The sequence below is a fragment of the Chaetura pelagica genome, unplaced genomic scaffold (assembly GCF_000747805.2).
Source record: "Chaetura pelagica isolate M959 unplaced genomic scaffold, ChaPel_1.0 scaffold330, whole genome shotgun sequence".
Taxonomy (NCBI): domain Eukaryota; kingdom Metazoa; phylum Chordata; class Aves; order Apodiformes; family Apodidae; genus Chaetura; species Chaetura pelagica.
Genome location: NW_009951918.1, coordinates 852,900 through 871,048, shown reverse-complemented (window position 1 = coordinate 871,048; position 18,149 = coordinate 852,900). Strand labels below are relative to the sequence as shown.

General features: G+C 38.9%; 1 protein-coding gene across 1 annotated transcript in view; it reads left to right on the top strand.

Annotated features, from left to right (window-relative positions):
* TRPM3 (transient receptor potential cation channel, subfamily M, member 3) overlaps positions 1-18,149 on the top strand; it is a gene marked incomplete at its 5' end in the record, with an annotated part of 233,452 nt that overhangs the window by 181,410 nt on the left and 33,893 nt on the right. Inside the window, 7 exons of the mRNA XM_009995032.1 lie at positions 1,577-1,627; positions 7,288-7,323; positions 7,468-7,608; positions 8,984-9,013; positions 9,956-10,245; positions 11,052-11,280; positions 13,838-14,005. Coding sequence (XP_009993334.1) covers positions 1,577-1,627; positions 7,288-7,323; positions 7,468-7,608; positions 8,984-9,013; positions 9,956-10,245; positions 11,052-11,280; positions 13,838-14,005 — 945 coding nt within the window. The remainder of the gene's footprint in view (positions 1-1,576; positions 1,628-7,287; positions 7,324-7,467; positions 7,609-8,983; positions 9,014-9,955; positions 10,246-11,051; positions 11,281-13,837; positions 14,006-18,149) is intronic.

The following is an 18,149-nucleotide window of genomic DNA, read 5'->3' as shown; positions in this document are numbered from 1 at the left end:
AGCCTGTGAGCTTTCTTTCTTCAGAGATAAAGAATTGTAGTTCTTGTACCAAAGCCAGTTTTTACAGAGTGTGACTTTGAGAAAAGTCTTCAGTTCTACAGCTAAAAGAAGGCCTTTTGAACAAATTTATTGTTAGCTATAGAAATCACCATAAATTATTCATGCAAGAGTTCCAGAAATTCCCAGGCTGGGAAATGCCTGAACTACCTATTATGATATACAATCTAATGCATCCATAATAGTCTTACCATCAAAAAAATTAAAAGGCAAATTAAAAAATACTAGATTTCAACATGAGGCCTAAGAATTATAAGGGAACCTACAAACCAGTGAATATGACTTCTTTCATGGAAATTTTGTAAAAAATGTAATAAAGAACAGAATCAATAGACAAGAAGGTCCATTTTATGTCAAGAGAGAGTTTACCCAGCTTCTGTAAGAAAATGCTAAGCCTTAGAAATTTACTACCATTCCTGATGTCAACATGCAGGAGAGTAAGGATGTTGCACTTAGTCCCCCTGTTTTTGCAAAACCTGTTGGACAATATTTGGAAACATCAAAGGTTATTGAAGAAATTTAGCTGTCATAACATAGAAGATAAGCTGCACTTGTGGTTTAAAAACGACTTGAAGGATAGAAAATATAGAGTAGGAATGTATAGCCTGTTCTCACCAGAAAAGAATGTTATGACCAGGGTCATCCAAGACCATGTCCTGGGACCACTGCTGTTCAGCCTGTTTAGAGATCATCTGAAAAATACTAACTACTAAAGGGACAGTGTTTGCAGGTGTTTTAACATCATTCTGAGTATGTGAATCTGAAGTAGCACATGAAGAATTGCAGGAGGCTAATCATGCTCAGTGATGGGGTTACATAAAATTATGTGTTGGTAACTGCAGAGCAGTGTACATATGGAAACACCGACTCTGCATGTATGCGGTGGTCTCATCTGTCATCAGTTACAGCCAAGGAGACCTCCCACAGAAGTTTCTAAAAATATCAGCAAGTCAAAAATACAACATAAAGGAAAGTACTTTTCCATACAACATATGATTTTGGGAAATATAAAAATGTTGTGCATATCAGATGAAATCAAAAGAAGATTGGACAAATTCACAGACTGTGCGTGCTGCTAGTGGCTTTCAGACTGGATGCAATGGCACACTCAGGGGCTCTCTGAGCCACCCACAGTGGAAGTGGAGAACTGAGTGCAGGAAGGCTGAAGTGTAAGCAGCCGATTTTCCTTCCCTTCTCTCCCAGAGGCTGTGCATGTTGTGCTAGCTCCTATTTTGCCTAAACCAGGGGCCTAATCCAGTATATAGGGCCTTAGTTGTCACCCAGTATGCAGTTCTTGCTGTTTTCTTATGGAAGGGTTTTGTACTAAAGAGGTCAGGTGAAATAATGTTCTTGTAATTGAATTTCTTTTTTTTTTAAATTGACAACACTGTACAATTGAAGTGCTCTCATTTGCCCAATTTTTAAACTACTAAGGTGAGAAAGCCTTTCCAGCATTTACATCTTGTAGGTTTCTGGACAATACAAAAATATTTTATTTTTCTTCATTTGTCCTTTGCAGAGACATGGACCATCCAATACTCTGTATCATCTAGTCAGGGATGTCAAAAAGGTAAGAGTCCAATAGACGGTAGGTTGGAGATAATGCTGTGATTGCTTTTTTTTTTGTAGCTAGATACAATTTCTGTTTTGCATGAGCTTTTAGTCAGAGCCTTCTCCCTCCCCTGCCATTACAGAATGTCCTGTTTGTATGTAATAAATATGAACTTTTTGCATTCAAAGCACAATTAGCAAGTTATTTGGCTTGCTTTCTCTGTCGTTTTAGATGCTTCAATAATAGTGCTTCTGCTAGCATAATTGTAGGCTCTTTCATACCGTGTGGATTTATGCTGTTATCTCTATTTTTCCATACCTGCAACTGTTGTCAAATCTAATTTTCGTGTTGTTAGTTTACTCCCAAGCCTATAAAACATCCCATATACTTGTGCTGGATCCTAGTTTGTTGAAACAATTCCATGTTCTTTGTTGTATGGTACATTGTAGCCGTCTTCCTCAGCAAAAATATACAAAAAGAAGTAGTGCAACTTTCTCCTGCTCCTTTATCAAGTTAATTTCATGCATCTTGAATTATAGAGAACCATTAAGAGAGCAGGACAGAAACACAGAAAGGTGTAATGACAGGAAGGGGATACCAAATGCCTTCAGCAATGTGTCCAGGATTAAGTGTGTTACAGTAGCAGCAGCAAATGAAAAACCCTAAGCCTCCAAATATATGATTCAAGTAAGGAGATAGAGCCTATAACTGACCTCATCAGCTTGAACATTCTCCCAAAGCATGTGCAGCTTAAAACCTTGCACATTGTGTAAACTGGACCTCAAGGGTAGCACACTTGAGAAAGGACACTTCCATACATGGGACTAGAGAGAAGAGTGAAAAAGGAATGGAGATTTTTTATTTTTTTTTATTTATTTTTTTTTTTTGTAAAAGCACAGGTTTTTGTGGTTTCCTCTGTCACTAAGAGCTGAGCAGAACTGAAGGCAACTAGAGGAGGAGAGTGGCAATGCTTCATATGTCCTCTTTCTGTTAAATAATGCTACAGAATAATCATTAGCTATGTTTAGAGAGCTTCTGGTCATTTTCTGTGGTTAGTGTGTTACATGGCATCACCGTTGTTCAACGATATGTACTGTATTAAGCAACCATCAGAAAGTATGAAATGGCTTTAGAAGAAATTGAAATGGTTCTTATGTACAAATCCCCTGGGATGAAGCAGAACAGAACATTTAAGCAGGCTACTTCTCTTGAAGCTCAAGTTACCAGTATATTTTTTATTAAATATGTGGTTATTTATGTACCTATAAAAGGCTGAAACTAGCAACATTTGTCATCTTACTTTAGAATATATTTGTCTTCATAATCCTTCTCTCCCATCAGTCTTCCAAGTTGTTTTTTGAAGGCATAGCAATTTGCATGTTGAATGACTAAATAATACCAGTATCATTTTCTGAGTCCCTAAGAAAGGACGTATTTTTAAAGGAGCTCTTGAAAAAAAGTCAATAAAATAGACAATCAGTACTCATAGGTTTATATTGGTAGGCGTTCATAGGCATCCAATGAACTTCCACTTTATTTAATGATAGTGATTTCTAAGTGATGATCATTTTTCCATAAATTCATCTTTCTTTCTACTGTCCATATCTTCAGTCTCCAGTAATTCCCACTACGTTAAGTCAACCTGTACTGTTATTAGAATACAGTTAAGGGTTTTAAAAACAGACTGGTGCACACCTTTAGCACCTTCATGGGAAAACAGCACCTCTGGGGCTGTTTCTCTCATTTTGTTGGTGATGAAGAACAACCACAGATCACTTGGAGAAAAGTGACAGCTTGCGATAGTAGATCCTTTCCCAGTCATGCAAACTGTACATCAGACAGCAGATCTGACTACCATTCAAATGACTTCTTAATGGACATTACTATTTGACAGTTAAGTGTCCCATCATGCACGAAAAACAGATCACACTAGGTGATGCTAGGTTTTTTGAGTTTATGTGTATTTTGATGCTAGATACCTAGCCTCTCAGATTTAATTACAGTATTGAAAAATATAAATACAGAAAATGTAGTATGTCCCCTTGAGACAACACTTAAAAGATATGCATAATGAACACTTTGCTTACAAATCACAAAAGCATGTATTGTGTTACACAGCTGTAGAAATGAGTAGGTTCTTTTGTGTGAAAGACCACCCTGACTGCTTAATAAAGCTAAGAATTTGAACAATAGATATGACATTATCACAGTCTTGTTTGTGGCAGCTTACAGACACACGTGAGCATGTGCACGCATGCACAAACATACAAGACAACAATTATTTTCTCTTTGGATTTCCAGACTGTTGCCCTGGACAGCAAATTGTGAAGGCCTGGAGACAGTGTTGAGGAATTTAAGATAACCAGAGCACGCCTGAATTTTGTGTATATTAACAAGACAAAGTACTTCTTAATGATGCTACTTTAGAGACAGCTGTGCTCATCTCTTTTTTAGTCCTCTCAATCCTATAACTACATACTGGGACAAATGTGCCTGCATTGTTTGCATCATGGTCTTTTTTACACCTTCTGTCAAAGTCCTTTCTTTTGGACTGCCATTGTATGTCTATAATCCCAGAGAACTAACAAGCAATATACAGAATTTTAAAAGCATTGTTTTTTTGACTCGGCGTGCAAAGCCAGAGGCTTGGTACATGCTGAATAAAAAAAATGCACTTTAAGTGAAAAAATCTATAGCTGATTAAAGTTTAAAGTTGAAGTGTCTTCAGGGAAAGAATTATGCAGCAGCAATGAAGAGCTAATCCCAGAATTAAAGTTAGTTGGCTATTAACTATGATACATATCATACCCAAAAATCAAACCTTCTCCTCTGTCATTCCTGACCACCCTGGCTGTACTAGAATTAATCCACCCAATTTTTGTTGTTCTTGGAGAGATTCTGGCCCACTTACACCACCGCTTCGTTTGCAAGCAGCCTCACTGCTGACAGGTCATTTCCAGGTGTCTGCTGGTAGGGCAAATGCTTTGCCACGTGCATAACTCCTCTCACAAGGATGGTCCAATTGGCTTTACTAGGATTGCTCACTTTGGAAAAGTAATTGTGTGTTAGCATGGAGCCACAGAGATCTGTTTATCTATAAAGTGTGCATTTCTGCTGTGAATTTGTAATTTTTCTGTAGTAAAAATGTTTTAATATTATCTGGGAGATTTAGATGCATCTTTTGCATCTTGTCTTAAAGATACTGTCTTGAAAATATTTTATCTAAATCTCTTAATGAAATTCTAGAAATTAGAAGAACTATATCAAGAAACTCACACTTTCAAACACATGCAGCACCCTGATGCCTGTTATGATTTTTCAATCTCTCAAGTATTTTTAGCCACTTAATAATATCAAACCATTTTTTGTGTCATGCATTGAGGCAGCAGAGGTCTGTCAGAGAACTAGAACTCTGTCTCAGAGCCACAGCTCCCACTTCTACCCATGCCTTCAACCTTGTTCTAGTAAAAATGTCATTGCCTTAAGATTTCTTGAGAGATAAGAACATTTTAGGGAAGAAAACCAAACTAACTAACAAAACAGAGAAGCAGGTTTTAATTTTTAGATTAATGTTATTTTTCTTTAAACAGTTCAGAATTAAAATTACTTCCTCACCTTTCATGCTGTTTGTACCATGGTGAGCAAAGAGGGAAATAAGCATCGGTCTTCCTGACTGAAGTAGAAGAGGAAGGAGGATCTTGACATCCATTTTGCCTTTTCTCAGAACCAGTTGTCATCTGCTCTCCATTAGTGTTTCTCTCCTCTGAATCTAATAAACACATCTGCAGAGAAGCCAGACGTCTACAGACACGCAGATATTTCCAGCAAAACATGACAGTCATAAAATTGCTCCCTGCAAATTACTAACTTTCTTTTGATGACCACATGAAAAAAGCTACAGGCTAACAGTAATCTGTGCTGTATACAATTACAGAAAATGTGATTATTTTGTTACCGCACACTGAAAAAATTTGAAACTAACAATTATATTTTCCTGGTCCTTCTGCAATGTTGACTATACGATTTAATTTTTTACTAGAGTAATCTTCTTTTTCCAAGGCTGATTTTCACAGTTCACAAAAGAAAAATTTACCCCTCTTTCCACCTTTTATTTGTAGTCACATCTTTTGCACAATGACATACAGGACAGAGAGGGTTCTGTAAATCTACATGGTTCTTAATGAGATATCTAGATCTGGGTAACCTGTTCACAGTTTGCTGAATTATACTTTCTTTTCTGGTAGGGAACCATTTGCTCAACCATAAATTGTGATCTGAACAATCTGGAAACAGTGATTTAGAGGAGACAAACTTATACTGGGGGGCATTTGCTTCCCATTAGCCCTTACCTCCTGTAAAGGGATCACAGTTTTCCTTAAAGAGTTCCCAGGGTGGAACAGAAGAACAGATGTGCCCATGCTAGGGTTTTGTTCTTCCATGACCAAAGAACTTCAAGAGTGCTTCACCAGCACATCCACAAGGCAAGCACACCCTGAAATTGTTCTGGCCTTTGAGGTGTCACAAAAGGCTTACTGCTACTGAAGGACAAATATGTTCAGTTAATTCAAAGGAAAACTGAGATTAATATGCAGTAACAGACAGCCTGTTAATGAGCTGTTCACAGCTTTGCAAGCCATAAGTATTGGGGAACTCATAACGATAGTGTTGCCATTTTCAGGCTTGACAGTGAAGAGAAGGAAGATATGTGCGAGAGAGGCCACCAAGTGAGGGTAGTCAGGCATGGACATATTTATCATTCTTTTCCCTTCAAAATAAAAGGTGCATACTGAACACATTCTTAATATATTATAGTCAACAGATGGTCAGATAGGAAAAGAAACAGAAGAACATGTACATATCTTTTTCAGGATCCTGCTAATGACCTTTGTCAAAAGCACAGTTCACCTCTTGGAGACAATCTACCTGGCACTGCTAGAAATTGGGTAGCAAGATTACAGTGATCAGAGTGATTTTCAGTGAAACATGTTTGGAGTTCAAGGGGGAAGCATCTAGGAAATTTGGTGATCCTGTAGTTTTCTTCTTGAACAAACACCAAAGATTTAGCTACTGATATTTTGTTTATTACAACTATCATACTTACTTTCATACATTCAGGTGTTTTTCTCATACTAGATGTGGAATTTAAGCAAAGATATGTGTTTATTTGTATGTAACTGCAAGAAAAATGCAAACAGTTTCTTCTTGCCTCTAGCAATCAACAATAATAATAATTCATGCACTGTGTAAGTCCACTAGAATAGATAACAAAGATCTTTCCCCCCTGCCCTTTATTTCCTGGAGCATGGGAAGGAAACACTGCAGAATGGGAAGATCACATTCAGGAGCTGGTTCCATGTGAACAAATTATATGACGTGATGTCACTTCACGGTGCCTTGACGGTGCAGATAAGGCAGTTCATAGAGTTGCCAGCAGATATGTGAAATGCCAGGACAAGAGTTGCAGGGTACAGGTAGTGCAGAAAATGTGCCATTTTGCAGAATGAGAGTCCAGCAACTGTGCCTGAACTTTCAAGTGTGCTGATCATCATGCTTTTTGTTCTGCAGTCGTGTTCCTTGTTTCCCCAGCTGAAGAATATGAGTATTGTGTGCTGACGTTATCTTCTATTACTGCCAACAAGTTCTTCACCTTCTTATTTAACTTATGTCTTCTTTCCAAGCGAGAATATCCAGGTTTCGGTTGGATCTATTTTAAGGTGAATTAATTAACCAGCATAATAATACATTCCTGTTTTTAACTACTTAATTTTTTTTATTCTAACATCATTATAAAGTATGTTTAACAATGCCAGTAATAAGCATTTCTTCCTCTCCCACCATCCTTCTTATTTTCATTACAGGGAAACTTACCTCCTGATTATCGGATAAGTCTGATTGATATTGGTTTGGTGATAGAGTACCTGATGGGAGGAGCATATCGCTGCAATTACACCCGAAAGAGATTCAGAACACTGTACCACAATTTATTTGGGCCAAAGAGGGTAAGGAGCAAGTTATTTGCTATCTGTATGACTGCACACACTGACAGAGGTTACCATAGCTCCTTAGATGGCTCCAGGCTGCGGGGATTTACAGGCAAACACTATTCAGTCTACAGAGTCATTTCCATTCTGCACAAAGCAGCTGTTTCACCACAACACACCACAAGCCAGCTGCTGACGCAAGATACATTTTTAATGCATTTAATGAAAAAAAATGTGTTCTGTTGCCCTAGTGAGACCAGGACATAAAATAGTCTCTTCTGGCTCTAAAATCCATGATTATGAGTATCCACTTGAAAGAGAAGTCTTTTTTCCCTCTGCACCAATAATACCATAGGACTCCTGAGTTAGACTTGAAAAAAATTTGTGCTTTGACAGACACATTTCCTATCTCATGGCTCATCTTCTTGATTGTGGCCTGAGGGTATCAGGGCAAAGAATCCTGTAACTCAAAATTGGCTAGATGTGGCTCCAGCAGAGTCTGTGTTTATGGCAAAAACACTATTAAGTATTTTTGTGGTTTACATGTTTGATAGATTACAATTCTCTGAATTCCAAACAAGTTTACTACCTTTCTAAAACATAAAAGATATTTATTGTCATCCATAATGCCACTGACCCAATCCAGCATGAAGAAAGCTCTACTCAGCTACTCCCAGTAAGATTTGTAGTTCTTTCTCTGCCTATTTTTACCTCACATTTTCATTTCCTCAGTTCAGATTTTAGCCAATACACACCACTGAGAATTGTTCTAAGACCAACAGCTCTGTGAAACAGCTACAGGCAAACACCTAAAATGGGTTTGTTAGATTCCAATCACTTAAATATATCATTTTTGAGAGGAAAAGTGTAACTGTAGCTGCTGTGAGAGACTTCCTTTCCTTAGTCACTCCGTCAAGAAAAGTGTTAAAGTGTTTGACTAGCAATACTAGAGGTGCTGAACCAACAATGCAGAGAGCTCTACACCAGTCAATAAGAAGTGTGACAATGGAATGGGCAAAATACTCATGTACTCCAGAGAAATCCATCCATGCCTTACCAGTAATTCCTGTATCTTTTCCAAAGCCCCACACCAGCTGTAATACATACCTGATTACAAATGTATGTCTCCTGTTGAGTGTTTCAGTGAAATAGGGTCAAACTCAAGATTGAATTAAATATTTATATAATTATTTTATTTACGTGTATATATGTTGTGTTAGGCTACATTGCGTTACTCAGATCTATACTATATTCTATATTGTCTGTTGTATGCTTTATATGTTATACATCACATTGCACACTTAAACATGTATGTATGTATATACACACATAGAGTTGTAACTTTTTGGTACCCTTCTGAGAGAAATAACATTTTTCTAACTTCTTTGTACAGCCAAAAGCCCTGAAACTGTTGGGAATGGAGGTAGGCAACCTGTGATAAATCTTCATGTCTTTTCTTTCTTTGACATATACACTATATCAAGGTAATGTGTAAACTCACTGTTACGAAGGCACCAGCAGTTGTTTTCAAGTTTTGTATGAAATGTGCCATACAAATTGTATTTTTCATCCAGATAGCTTGTTTACGCAAAGGCCACATCAAGGAACATTTTTTAACAAAACTCTAGCAGATAGACAAAAAAAAGGCTCTGTCCCCTCTACGCATAATTTTTCTTATGAAGATTCAAACGAATGTTTCAGTCTGTCAGGACAAGCAGAATTTCAGTTGCATAAGCATGTAACTTTAAAACATGCTGGGATAAATTGAGCCATTGCAGAGAATGATGCAGAAATCTTTACAAGGGCCAGATTTCCATTAGTTTTGTTGGCATTGTTGCCCACACTGATACTTCAAGGAGATAGAAGTGTTGTCTTGTTTGTTTATTTTATACAACTTTCATTTTGCTGTCCACAGATGCAGCACAATATAGGTCAGATCATCTGATAAAAGCAGTAGACTAAAATGGGAAAGAAACTAATGAGAAAGAAACAACAAAGAGGTGGAAAAAGAAGGGGTGTCACTTTGAAGGGATACAGAGACAGAATGGAAGTGAAGAAAGGAAATTCCTACTTTTGTGAGAGGACAAAGGGAGAAAACACAAGAATGAGAAGAGAGGGAGTCTTCAGCAGACCAGAAAATCCCCTGGATAGGTATTTTCTGGAGGCAGAAGGAGGCAGATGCATTAAAACAGATGTTATATTTGAATTGAACTCTTAAATGTATTTTAATGGTGTCTTTTCTAAAATGATAGGGTTCTAAAATGTAAGGATATGCGTTTGACATACCAGGTACTGACCCTAATGTATTATGTGAATTGATTTAGTTCTTTCACTGGTGAAAAAAATTTCTCTACAATTGTCACAGGATGATGTCCCTTTGCGGCGAGGGAGGAAAACAACAAAAAAAAGAGAAGAAGAAGTTGATATTGATTTGGATGACCCTGAGATCAATCATTTTCCCTTCCCTTTCCATGAGCTGATGGTGTGGGCTGTGCTGATGAAGCGTCAGAAGATGGCCCTCTTCTTTTGGCAGCATGGGGAAGAGGCTATGGCTAAAGCACTGGTGGCATGTAAACTCTGCAAAGCTATGGCCCATGAAGCATCAGAAAATGACATGGTGGATGACATATCTCAAGAGCTGAACCATAATTCCAGGTCATTATTCTTTCATATACAATTTCCCTGGGGAGGGAAGTGGGGGGAGGTGGGAAGGGAGAAAGGCTGCTAAACCTGCCTGAAATCTGCTTATCTGGACCTTGCTTTTATTTTTGAGGTGTAGAAAAAGTATAGCCCCTTTAGAAAAAGTCTAAATAGCTTTTAAACAGTTTTTCTGCCAGAGAACTAGAGTTGCTAGCAGTATAACTTCTGAAATGATAAGTTTTCAAGAAGAAAGTGAAATATCTGTATTGTCTACATGTTCTTCCTGAGGCCTCAAGAGTCAGGCTGCAACATTTCTCTGTGCTTTTTCAAGAAGCTCTGTTCATCCCGACCAGAACAATTGTTGAAATTCTGACAAAAATAATATTTGGGCAGAAGTGTTAATTAACCAAGAGCGCACTCTTATGTGAGCAAGCCAAGATATTGGATTCCGTAATAATCTCTCACAATGTTAAAATTCTGAGACATTGACTTGACCACAGAGCCATGGGAAAACAGCGTAGAAGCAATGCTTGAAGCTTTAGATAACCAGATGATTATAGCTAGAAAATGTCAGGGAGGTGGGCAGGCAGGTGGGAGCAGACAGCTGGTAGGTGTGGGTGCTCATCACTGCTGTGCCAGGGCACTTATTTTTATACCTACCATTAGCCACTCACTTTTGAAACTGTGGGTTTCCATGTGTAGTCACAATTTGCATTATGGAAGGTGACACCCTTCTTGCAGAGGCTGTCAGTTGTAAAGGGGTGTATTCTGCAGTAGGCTGCTTGGGCTAATGGGAATGAATGCATGTCCCTCTGTTGCAGGGACTTTGGCCAGTTGGCAGTGGAGCTGTTGGACCAGTCGTACAAACAGGATGAGCAACTGGCAATGAAACTGCTGACCTATGAGCTGAAGAACTGGAGCAACGCCACATGCCTGCAGCTCGCAGTGGCAGCCAAGCACAGGGATTTCATTGCTCATACTTGCAGCCAAATGCTGCTCACTGACATGTGGATGGGTCGTCTCCGGATGCGCAAAAATTCTGGCCTAAAGGTCAGTATTGTTTTAAAATAAAATTGTCAGACAAGATCTAATATGTGGTGATGGGCCTCACAACTAATCCATAATAACTGGCTCCGTTAACTGTATTTCAGGTGCTTATTTATAGTGACATTAGGCAGGGTTGGTTCTTCCTCTTTTCATGTTTTCAGCAGGGAGCTTATCTCCATCCCAAGTTCAAAGCAAACTACTTAGTTGTTTCATCATCTTTCTCAAAGTTCCTTCCAGCATCAGTGAGAGTCCTCAGAATATTAATTGAGCCAGGAGGTTAGTATGTCACCCTGCCTGGACAGCTGAGGAGTTGGCCAAGGTTTTTAAAGATAAGTAAAGAAAAAAGGATGTGCAAGTGAGTTAACAGCTAGTGGAAGGTGTTGATCTGACAGCCTTCCCCAGAACAGTCCAAAGAAATCAGTACAAATTTTCTTGCATTCCCCTGCCACTCTTCTTAATGACTGACCCAAAAGGAGTACCTTAGAGCATCTACAGGATAATTTAATTTTCACAGCTGTTTAAGCTTTACTTCCACACTTAACAAAACTGCTAACAGAGCAAGGTGAATTCTGGGAGGTGAACTCATGTCCACAGGCTGATGTCTTTCACCTTCACCACTCTCCAGTCACTACATAACTAAGAATTGCCTCTTCCTGCCAGGTGACTGAGCAATATTTTCAGTGAAGGGGTTCTCTCTCTCCTGCATTAATAGCATATGTGAAAAGTGGTCAATGCTCAGCTGTTCTGCTGTGTGAAAAGATGTTCAGCAATGGCAAGAACGTTTATGAGTATGTACATCATTATCATACTGAGTCTAATCCAATGACAGTGATTAATAAGTACCTGATATCACTCTCATCATCCTTCTACACAAACTGTGCATAAATATTGTTCTGGTGGCAGGTAGGAAGCATTCTCATGTCTGGAGACATCTTTACTACCTATTTTTCTGACTTGACTCTCAGGCCCCCTTCAGAGGAACTGATGCCTTTTTTGCTGCTTGGCTTTGCAGATATTCAGTCTGGGTAGATGGGATCAGCACAGAACTCATTTCCCACTGCATGCTTTCTTCTTGACCACATGTATCTCTTAAACCATAAAAATAGTCCTTTTATTCACAGTGAACAGCTGAAGGCAGCGGACTCCGTTTCCTTTCAGCTTCTTGTAATACCAGGAGTTCACAAGAATCCTTTACTCAATTTCTAGTCTGTGTTTTATTTCACTGAATCTCATTAGCAGGGCCTGTTTAAAGCTGAAGCAGGCTACCAGCTACATGAGCAAGAGGCAGCATGGCAAAGAAATACATTTTCAAGAATGAGTCATGGATTGTTTTCCATGAACATTTTTCTCCTGTCAAAACTGGCAAAAGGCAAGCAGGCTGAATGTAATTATTTAGAGTCTTGCTGGGGATGTATAGAAGAAATGGGAGGGAGAGAGGCAGTTGTTAATCCTGCCTGTTTTTAATAACAGCCTCTTGATCTGCTGGTAAGCCTCTCTCCACAGACACATCCTTCTGCAACAAGCTGAGTGCAGGAGCAGTGTAGTAGTAGCCTGATGCTCAGGCTGGGCACAGAGTTCACATACAGTAACTGCTCCTAGTTATGGTACTTGGATAGTTTCAACAATACACAAGCTGTTGGTCAATATGATGAGCACAAGCAGTCACCCTCCCTGACTTGCCAGAAAGATAACTATCTGATTTCACTGTTGTTTAGGGAGGCATTTAAAACAAAATAATTTTCCATGAGATTGCTGCAAAACCAGGAAAGGCTGTGTGATTACAGAACAGCCACTTTGTGGGGTTTTTTTCTGTATTATGATGTTATCTGTTCAGTTATATTACTGCTTCAACCCCAAGCATCGTTCATTTGGTATCTCCACACAAAGTAATTTCAGTGGTTTGTGCACTCCCACATCATATGAGAGGGAAGGCAGAAATGAAAACACTGGCATTAACATGAGTATTATATGGCTGCCAGGTTACTGAAGCAAAAGCTAACTAAGCACATCAGCATCTGCTGTTGTTGACTTTACCTTATCACCTCAGAGCCACACACTCTTAGGTCTTGACTACCTTTGTGTGCATTCAGTGTGGACACAGAGATCTATTAACCCTCTCTTAAAGAAATTAATAGTGCTTTTGTGACATTTGCACTGATATTGCCTGTTATGTAAAATGCAGAAATTTGCAGGTCCAAGGTCTGAACTCCCTGTGGTCCCACCTGTCATTGACCTTATCTAATACTTTGTAAATGTATTCTGGTATATAACAGATATACCAGATCAGATGAACAAGCAGATAATATATTTCTGAGAGGCAATTAGCTATAGGACTCACAGCAATGCTAATAGATGTTACATGCTTTGTTTTACTGTGGAGCTCTGAAAACACTACCCCGATACTCTATTATTAAATACTCTATTATTAAAGAAACTCACATACACATGTATTTCTTTTCCTACATGTCCTGAAGGGGCTTGCTCTATTTGCTGTTAAGTAACCATTTTGATTGTAATCTGTTTACAGTGATGATTATTGTTATCATTATTATTGCTTTAGGTAATTCTAGGAATTCTACTTCCTCCTTCAATCCTCAGCTTGGAGTTCAAGAACAAAGATGATATGCCTTACATGTCCCAAGCCAACGAGATCCATCTTCAAGAGAAGGAGCCAGAAGAACCAGAGAAGCCTGTAAAAGAAAAAGAGGAGGAAGACATGGAACTCACCGTAAGTGCCAACAATAAATCACCAGCCTCAGTGCAGTAAATTTGTTGTTCCCACTCCTGTGGGAACAGCTGAAGGCTGACTGATGGCTAAATTTGGCAGATGACAGGACTCCACTCTTAACACTCCCCTTTCCTTGGTGAGACTGAAACCAGACAAGGTGGCATTACTGTTACTCAATGTTGAAGCAGAGCACAACGATGCTGAAACATCATGTTGTGATGTAGCGTCCTCTTATTTTTATTCAATTTGGTGCTGTGTCTCAGATGAATTAATGGGATTTCAGAATTGTTAGCATCCAGCCAGAACAGATGAGTGAGCCTGTCTGGTATAAAGGAAGCTACTAAGTCTTCCTTTGGGTGGAAATGCCCAAATATTCATAGAAGCTAGAAAATATATATTTTATTTTTTTTATGTTAACTTCATTAGAGAGAAAGTAAGTACACAAACAGGAAAAAAGAAAATTATTCAAAATTCTTTATGAGTTTATGGTCACTGCCGCTCACACATACACATGCTGTTTTTAATTCACTGAAGACATTAGCACACAGCTGGACAGCTCAGCCTTTACTAAGAGCTTCTGCAGCTCAGCAAAATTGTGTAAGGAAGGACTTGTCCACATTAGTAACACAGCCTTAGAAGAAAAATTTGCACCACAAAGGCAATCAAGTAGCTACAGCTCCAAAAACTGTGCAAGTCACCTACTTCCAGTCTCCAGTTCTCAAACTTTGTTTAATGGGTTTTAATTTGGGCAATTATCATATGAGCTATCAGACCTGCCTTAGTTTAGTTGGGTTTGCCTTGGTTTGGGTTTGATTGCATTGTCTTTGAAAGACATAAAACTCAACACCACGGTCAAGGTCAAGATAGAGGAACAGAAATAAAAGGGATCTTCCTGATTAATTTAATAAAAAATAAAAATAATTTTAAAATAATAAAATTAAATTAAATTTTAAAAACCACAAAACAAAAACTGAAAACAAAAACAAAAAAAACCCAGACTGTTTCCCACAGGCAAACAGCAGGAGCTGCCCACAAGACTCCATCTGCAGGCAGGCAGAAGGACCTGCCTACAGGACCCAATATGCAGGCAAGCCGAAGGAGCAGCCCACAAGACCCATCTACAGGACTCGTTTGCAGGCAAGAACCTGGCTGTTGGGAAGGACCAGAAGCCAGAATAGCAGCAATGGGCCATTCTCCACTCATTAGTTATTACTTGCAATTTACTATGCTTGGCTTCTGATCCACTTTTGAGGTGCCTATTCAAATCAAATAAGCACTTTGCAAGCCACATTTTTCTTGGCAATGGGGAGAAATTTTGGGAGGAAGTAATTTTCATCTCTCTGCAGTTATCCCAGCTCCTGGTTTCTTGTCTACAATACTGTGTTTCCCTTTTGCCTCCTAACTGATGCTACAAGGAAGTGATGTGTGAACTGGATCTGTTTTCTGTTTTTTTCAGACAAGTTTCAGGTGTTCCCCCTCTTCTCCTTTCCATGTGCTGACAGTCCTATTGCTCTCTCCTGTCATTGGCTCTGCCTTCAACTCCTTCAAATTTGATACATCATTCTAGTGAAGTCTCAGACAAAGCATTTTTTATAAAAGAAGAACTTTTTGTTGAAGTCCAGCAAGTTTAGAAAGATTTTTTTTTTGTACAGTACTGCTGAATAAATTTTGGACTTGTAATACATTTTCTTCACACAGGTGCCCTTCAGTGGTGAGAGTAGATGGTATGTGGTTAGATGTCACAGCCAGTTATATTTATTCACATTCAGTCACAGTTTTAGAGAGAGTATTCCTCCATGGCACGTTTCAAATGTAAGAAGATACTTCAGATCCAAGTTTTGTGTTGTTCAAATGGTCTAGTGTAGGTTAGGTCAGGTCTATTCTTCACTGATGAGAAAGTGTCTGTGAGACTGGAAAGTGCATTTGTGAAGTTTCCCTTTAGCCACACTTCATAGTTCATAGTTCACTACGATTAATAATCAATTGAGATCTGATATTACAAATGTTGATCAGTTGCTGAATTCTGGGTCAATAGATCAGTCACTCACCCCTGACCATAACTTGCACTTATTGTGTCCATATAACCTGCATATTTTCCTCCATTTGTTTTTCCTGTCAGGATGAACAAATGGATTATTTGTGTGTGTATGTGATTACTTCAGGGTTTTTCAGTATATTTACTTAATTGACACATGATTGTTTAAAATATTTTCAAAATCTTTCCATGGTTTGGGTTTCTGAGCTTTGTTCAGCTTAAAGCTTAAGCAAACAAAACTCATTTACTTAAAATCATTTCAATCACCTCAAAACTCCATTTCTGGCAGATAATGTACTATCCAAACAATCTACCTAGCTCCATTTCTAGTAATTGCCAGTGCATACTTCTCAAGTCTCTCTATTCCTATAATATTACACCCATATGCGTTCTTATAAAAGGACTGCCAAGATGAAGAGATCACATCTAGTCAAGATCTGTTCATTGGTTTCTTATGAAGTCTTATTGTGTTCTGCACTGCTAAGTCCAGGTGACTAATGATAGACCAAGAGTCAGTTTTTTCCTCTGGACTGACTGCACTTGTGTGGAGTGGATGAGGTACAGGTCCACAGTGATTTTTACGCTATTTCACACCTCATTCACAGAGAATAATGTGATCACACAGACTACATCAATAGTGAGGTAATCCCCTGCATGGGGGTACATCTGCATGCAGTAGTGTCTTCATTTTATGCTCCTCTCAAAGGATCTGGGGGGTAGCTGAGCATTTGGATATACTATAAAGATGTGGTGTTTATCCACTGTAAACTACTTGTTACTCACACCTTGGTTTTAACTTTACAACAGATATATGAGAGTGCTGGCATACATTTCTTTAACACCTAGATGCTAGGCAACCGACTTCCCTTGGCACAGCTACTCACAAGAACACACCTGAATACTATTCTCATCACCAGTCTCTCAGAAGCAAGGATTTTAGCATGATTTATGCATGGAGCTGCCAGTCATTAATATGAAATGTAATGGAGTAGAAGGACACTAAAATCTAAAGCTCAGGGATGTTTTGTATTTGTACAATATCCTGACCAGAACCTTAATTAATTGCTGATTTTTAGGTCAATCAGAAACCCCAGCGGTCTACCCTCCTCCCACAATAACACTGATTCTTGAAGCCATTAGGAGGAGCATCCTATTCCTATTCAGTGCTTTATTGTTTGGGTATCAGAGTTTCTCAGTAAATGGTCTTATTTCAGAACACAGAATCTAAGTCCTTTAGAAGATGTTGTCTCATTTTGTTCTAATTTTCCACATCCAATACGAAGTTTGGACTTCCACAAGCATCACTAAGAGTCTGAGTTAGGACTTAAGAGCAACAACAAAGCTAGTTGTGCTGGCCTCTGGGCTCATATTATCTCATCAGTAGTATGGATACTTGGCCTTTTCTCCATTGCAAGAACAAACCGAATATTGTATCACTAAAAATACATTTCTTAAGATAGCAAAGCTTGAACATTAGCATCCTTGTTCTCCTGGCCCATCTCATCTACCCCACTGGCAGACAGTGCTCACAGCATCTCACATGCCAGCAGCACACACCAACTTCAGCTCATTTAGAAAACAGCAGTGGAAGACACTGCCAGCAGTCAGGAGGCAGAAGTTCTTGCCCTCTCCATAAGGAGGTGTTTTCCTCCATTTCTCGGAGAGTTTTGAAAACCCCATGGCACAACTGCCCTGGCACTCTCCATGTCCTTCACTGTGCTCAGCAGCCAGGATGACTGAGCTCCTGGTAATTTAGTCCTTCTCCTCTGTATTCACTTTAAAGAACCGCTGAGCACATGCAAAATCCAGTTTTACATACCTGTAACACAAAGGCATTAAACATCTTTTTCCTACCAGTATTTCCAGGCCGCAAACAGTAACCCTAGAACAGCTATAATAGAGGCGGGATTTCCATTCATAGCACAGGATACGACGGGATATATAGAGAGAGGTATGATATACCCACCCATCTACATACCATCTCCCTACCAGTTCCATGTAAATATGGGCTAAGTCTATATGCAGCATGTAGATTTCACTGAGGATAAAATCTGAAGAGCCTATGAGCATTCTAGCACTGAAATTTCTATTATTTAATTAGAAAACAGA